Raw genomic sequence first — 6683 nt, forward strand, 5'->3', positions numbered from 1 at the left:
CACCCAAAAGAAACCAATAACCTTATGACCCAATTGCCCAAAGCCCAAAGAGATTTTACCAAATTGAAAAAAGAAGAATGATCGAGAACAGAGAAAGTTGAACGGTCCCTGGGAAACATGGGAAACATCGAAAGTGAAGTTAGAGGCGTTGTGATGTTTGGTGGTTTGATCATCAGGGGAACATGGAGAACCACAACTGGATGAGCTCGCTAGCAAAGATGTTGTTTTCTGGTCTAATGGCAGAGATCCTGTTCTTGATGATAGATGAGATTTTTGAAACTGTGAGGTCGGGTGATCGGTGGTTTCCTCTGTGGAGGCGATCATTCCGTTCCCACCAGATGACGTAGATCGAAGCCTGCCATACCAGAATGGTGAGATACTTGCGGTGCCGTGAACCTAAGAGAGAGAGAATCGAGCGGCTTGTATCATCCCAAGATGCCGATGGAGAAGCAATCCCGAGTCTTGAAGAGAAGAACGACCAGACGTGTGAGGAGTAGGGACAGAGGAAATACAGGTGATTCCTTGATTCATTCTCAAGATTACATAGGAGGCAGAGGGGAGGTGTTTGGAGACCCCAAGATAGCTTGGGAAAACCTAGCCACTACCATTCAAATACTTATACAGTATATACATTTTTCTGTCACGCGAAACCCAATCATTTACCTCTATCTCATGTGCAACAAGGTCGATTATCCCCAAAAAAATAGTTCCATAGTATATTCTGGTTAATTTGCTAGAACCATCCAATGAGACTCTAATATTTTATAAAATTAACAATAAATTTATTGCCTTTATAGTTTATATGTATTTAGTGGTTATAAGAGATTTTAGAAGAATATAAAGTAAAATATATAATTTGTAATTAGATATTATTTGGTTGTATGTGCATATGACCATGATAATAAGATGCCCTTTAATATTTGATCAAAATGATGAAAATACTCCCAGAAATTTTATCGAGTTTTTAATGCAAGAATTCAGAAAAATACTAAGTTTATATCATATCATTTCCTAAAATGATATTTGAATATTTTGTTTTTTTTTTCCTTTTAAGCTTGAGAACATCATAAGGTGCTCAATTATGTTATTGCGAAGAGAATTATTTTTTAAAATTTCTTTAAAAGTTAACAATAAAAAGTTTGATTTTTTTTTTTGTTATTTAGATGATCAAAACATTATCAATGAGTGGCTTGAATTAAACTCTGACATATAAGTTTATATACTTTCATTGCACACAAAATAATGTTTATTATATTTTATTCATTTCGACTTTGTTCATTTTGCAATGTAGTCTCTAGTGTTTATAACTGCATATAGTTTTTCAGTCTCTAGCCGATTTACATACACCAATGTCAAAAAATGACGACTAGAGAATTGATACTGAATGTATTTCTTTCGACTATATGTTAACTAACTTCAATCCTACATGTCAACTGATACGAGATATCATATTATGATTCAAATCTCTGTTTTTTTTTCATTTGCTGTTGGGAGAGATTTTTTTACAATTTATTTATGGAATGTTATCTATTGACGAGGTATAAGATCAAATATTCATATATATGGAACTATTTTTGCACCTCTGTGCAACTAACTAACTCGTTCTACACTTTTGGTTCTGTTACTCTCATACTTATCAGTTCATCTCGGCGAATCCGTCTTCAATTCTCTCTAAACCACCATAGTTTCTCTGCAACCGTTTCATCCTCCTGTGAATATATCTTCTGTTCACTTATTTATTTTTTAGCCACCATATATTGCATTGTGGAGAGCCACTATCTCTGCGTGTTATGTGGCCTGAATTGCTTGAGAGAGAATCACCTAACTCAGCCAATTATTGAACAATTAGTGGTAACATCCCCTTGCAAATTTACATTGATAATATTCATGTTTGATCATTCGCCTCCTATAACTGTTGTTTACCTTTAGCTTCACCAAGGAGGACAAAATATTTTATGAAATAGTAAATCTTATTATAATGAAAGCACGTACTTGCCTTTGGTTTTCTTAATTTTTAGCTTGATAGACGCGAGTCTTCTGTTCTCCCTCGTAATATCAGCCTCATGGTAGTGATCCTCCTCCCTCATTTTCTTAAGTTCCATATTATACAATTTAAGCTTTATAAATTTACAATCATTATATAAGTATTAGTTTCAAGATAGAGCAGAACATTGAACAAATCAAATAATAAAAGAAATCGGCAAATAGAATCGAAAGAGAAGCACATACACACAGTGGCGGACCCAAGATTATTTTTAACCTGGATCAGAAATTATATGATACACATGCATAGATGATAGTTCACTCAAAACAAAATAGATACAAACAAAGCTTTGTATTTCAAATGCAAACCCCCCAAAGTCTTAACGGGAATTAAATTACAAAAAGCCTGAAAAATCAAAGAGCTGGAGGATCAGAACGGCGAGGTAAAGGAGATCCAGGGGTCATCCCCGGAAACTGAATGGACTCGTCATCATTATCATGGTATATATAGGCAAAACCACCGTGACGTGCTATATCCATTCCTCTCATCTCATCCTTCTCCGAGATCCTAAGCAAATTGAGCTGTTTGAGGATGAAGAAGAGTGTTCCCATTGTGGCACTAACCCATCCCACAATCACAACTATTTGAACCAGCTGTGCTCCCAATAGCTTCCCTCCACCACCCATGAAAAGCCCATAGTGCCTTCCCGGGCTGGCTCCATATACCTCGTTTACATATTTCTCATTTGCAAAAAGTCCTACAAATATCAAACCCCATGCACCGCACCCTCCGTGTAGCTGTGCGGCCTCGAGCGGATCATCGTATTTCAAGAGCTCTGCGAGCTTGTTGCATCCTATAAGGACGATGGAAGCAATGAAGCCGCAGACGATCGCTGCCCATGGCTCTACCACAGAGCAACCCGCGGTTATGGCCGCAAACCCGCCGAGTAAACCGTTGCAAACGTCAGTTACCATCCAGTGGCCTGAGAGTAAACGTTTCCCGAAGAGCGTTGTTAGAGCGGCAGTGCATCCGGAGAGCGTGGTTGTGACTGCTGTCCGGCCTATTCCGCTCCACTGTCCGTAGTTGGAACCAGACTCGTACGGGATAAGGATCTTGGTGAAGGAACCGGGGTTGAAACCATACCAACCGAACCAGAGTAAAAAGGTTCCTAAGACAACAAGCGAGGCAGAGTGGCCACGGAGAGCGATCGCTCTCCCTCCGTCCTCAAACCGGCCGATTCTAGGACCTTCAATAAGGGCACCCCATAGTCCAGCAATACCACCAACCATGTGAACAACGCCAGAGCCAGCAAAGTCAATGGCTCCAGTACCAAACAAACGGTTTTCTGAAAGGAAGGCACTAGCCCACCCGTCCGGGGACCAGAACCAGTGAGCCACGACCGGGTAAACAAAACCGGTCAGAAAAGAAGAGTATATCAAGTACGCAACAAACTGAGTCCTCTCCGCGATGGAACCGCTTGTGATTCCAGCGGCTGCGATTGCAAACGCCCATTGATACAGGAAGAAGGAGTAGTCCGAGGTGAGAGTGGGGAAGTTATTAAGACCAAAGTTGTGTGCTCCTATGAATCCACCTGAGGACTCGCCAAAAGCAAAGGCGTAACCGAAGAGATAGTAAGAGAGTCCTCCGGCTGCAGCGTCAAGGACATTGGTGAGCATGATGTTCATTGTGTTCTTGGCTCTAACGGAGCCAGCACATAGCATGGCAAAGCCGAGCTGCATGGCGAAGACGAGATAAGCGGAGAAGAGGAGGTAGGTGTTGTCTATGGCGTAGGCTGCATCGGTGAACTTGTTGTTGACGGTGCCTAGCTGGCCGCATATGTAGTTAGCCGCCGCGGTGGAGTTGGGGCCTAGCAGAGCGGAGAGGTTGGCTGCGGAGCATGTTATAGCTCCCGACATGTTGAGAGACCTAAGAAAGAAAGCAAGATACGAAGAAGAAAGATTGTAGCTTGTGTGTCTATTAAAAGGAGGAAGAGGATGCTAGGGTTGACTTTTGATTCCAGCTTGACCAATTAAACTCGTAGTTAATTAATTACTATAAAAGTTGTGACGTAGTGTTTAACAACATTATTGAATTTAGAGATGGAATCTGCCAGATCTTTTAAGTACAAGACTTAGGTTCACCCCTATGGTGAACCTTTAAATTCACCACTCCACTTAAAACCAATCAAAATGCCATGTAGATAATTAAATTAAAAATGTTAAATTAATTTTAAAAAGAAATAACATCAATTTTAATGCCGTTAACTAAATCCTAAACCTTGAATTTTAAAATCTAAACCAAAACCTATACTCTAAACCCAAATCTTATATCCTAAACCCAAATCATATTTCCAAACTCAAATTCTAAACCCTAAATCCAAACGTTATACCCTAAACCCATCATATATCATATACCCTAAACCCAAACCATATATCCTAAACCCAAACCATATACCCTAAACCCAAATCTTATACTCTAAACCCAAATCGTAAACCGTAAATCCAAATCTTTCAGTTTAGGGTTTGGGTTTAAGGTATAGAATTTAGGTTTAAGGTATGCGGTTTGAGTTTAGGGTATATGATTTGGTTTAGAGTATAGAATTTAGGTTTAGGGTATATGATATATGATGGATTTAGGGTATAAAGTTTGAATTTAAGATTTATAGTTTGGGTTTAAAGTTTAGAATTTGAGTTTAGGGTATATGGTTTGGATTTAGGGTATAAAATTTGAGTTTAATGTATATATTTGAGTTTAGAATTTATGATTTAGGGTTTGGGGTTTTGTTAGCATCATTAAAATTGACATTATTTCTCATTTAAACTATTTTTTAATAATTTTTTATTTTTATTTAATTATCTACATGACACTTTGATTAGTTTTAAGGAAAATGGTGAATTTAAAGGTTCACCATAGGGGGTGAATCTAAGTCTTGTCCATCTTTTAACTATGCGGTTACGGTTTTTAGTGATTGGCATGTACTTTGTAAATACAGAAATGCAAAAGAATATACAGATGGGAAAAAATGACTGTACACCAAGTATAAACCATCGTATAGTCATATATCTAAATAGTATTATACTTATAATTACACGAACTATATACTAACATGACCACATACATACTAATTCTCATGTTTTACGTTTTAATACCATAGTCATGCTTTTATTGCTGGAAATGGTAAAACCCACGTAGGAACTTGGCGATTCAGTATCGAGAAACATAATTTTTTAAACCGATATATATTAACTAATTCAAAAGTTTTAAATGGGTTCTTGTTTTTATTTAAATCATCAAGTCAAATTTTCAATACTAAGTTACTCGATTTTTAAATGAAATTTTGTATCTGGATAGTAAAAAACATGGTTATGTGTTTAGATACATAACTCATATTAGTTAATATATATTGTCATATTAAACATATAAAGGTATATTAGTACTGTGTAAATATGTGTTTTATGTGATGGTGTATAATTAACGTAGACAGCAAATCCTTTTATGTGAATTGGGGAAAACTATTGTATGTAATGAATAGTTCACTGTGGCACAGCAGGTTAGTGATAAAAATCTCAAATATGATTTTGCTATTGTACTCCTCAAGGTTCTTCGACACTTTGTTTTTTTTTCAGAAGAAAAAAAGGTTCTTCGACAGACAAAACAAATATGAATAATGTATCTCATACGTCATTGAACGATTAAGTTAACTGAATTAATTAACTTTAACCAGAGAAAACGAATGACTTTGAAATGTTGCTTGCAGAGATGATCTGTCCAAGTGTAGCATACGTCATTGACCATGGAATCTCGATCCAGATTGAAGAGGGAAGAATATACTCGAACAAAGTGGGACGTGCTAGTCATTCTGGATTTCACACTGTCACGAAAGGGAAACTCATTTGTTCTTTAATTTGTTTTTGATTAAAAAACTATTTAAAAATTAGCAAAAATTGTGGAATTACGAAAACGCATATATAATATTGGAACTAATTATTTTTTTATATATTTTACGATTCTAATTTTTTTTCTCCTCGTTTGTATTACTCTGTTTTTCAGAGTTTTTAGCCCAAACCCATTGACAATAACTATATCACTCTCAGTAAATAATATTTCCAATGTGGAATTTAGTTCATTGGACTCCATATAATACCATTCATCAGAGCAGTTTTAAGCCGGTCGAACTTTTTTATAATATGGATGTTTAAAAATAATAAAAAATATTTGGATGCATTATGTAAAGTCTTGAGCTTAGTTTACTTTTTTTCTTGAATATGACATTTTTACTTGTATATGTAAGTTCCACCAACCAATTCGATCTAGTTACATAAATCCCTAACTGTTTTAGAAATCGAATGCGATCAACAACCTGCTCTGAAAACTAACTCAAGATTAAGCATTTCTCTATATACAAAAATCTTAATACAATGACCCTGCAAGAATTAAGAAGGTTTGTTTGTTAAAGTTTTAATTTTTCTAAACACTCAATCAAAACCAATTTGAAAATTAATAAACTAATTGAAATTTTGTATATTATTGTGTTCAGTGAAAACTTCAAAATTGCGTTCAAACTTTCAAAATAAAGATTATCTATGATCAGACGTCCAATATAAATGATAAATTCGGTTACCATGAGCCACGGTTTGATTTGTTAAGAAAATTGCACTTAAGCCCTAAATCAAAAAATCTGTGGCGTTTAATGTGATTC

The 6683-nt window shown here is 36.2% G+C and overlaps 1 protein-coding gene across 1 annotated transcript; it reads right to left on the minus strand.

The window, feature by feature from the left end:
- Positions 1-2204: 2204 nt before the first annotated feature.
- Positions 2205-4003, minus strand: LOC130508443 (putative ammonium transporter 1 member 5). The gene has a single exon (XM_057003976.1). It carries the CDS (start codon positions 3898-3900, stop codon positions 2398-2400), a length of 1503 nt encoding a protein of 500 aa, XP_056859956.1. The 5' UTR covers positions 3901-4003; the 3' UTR covers positions 2205-2397.
- Between the last annotated feature and the right edge of the window lie 2680 nt (positions 4004-6683).

This window comes from Raphanus sativus, chromosome 2 (assembly GCF_000801105.2).
Source record: "Raphanus sativus cultivar WK10039 chromosome 2, ASM80110v3, whole genome shotgun sequence".
NCBI classification, from domain to species: Eukaryota; Viridiplantae; Streptophyta; class Magnoliopsida; order Brassicales; family Brassicaceae; genus Raphanus; species Raphanus sativus.

Coding starts and splice junctions, on each gene's coding strand:
- LOC130508443 (XM_057003976.1), bottom strand. CDS start 3,900: ATGTCGGGAGCTATAACATGCTCCGCAGCCAACCTCTCCGCTCTGCTA.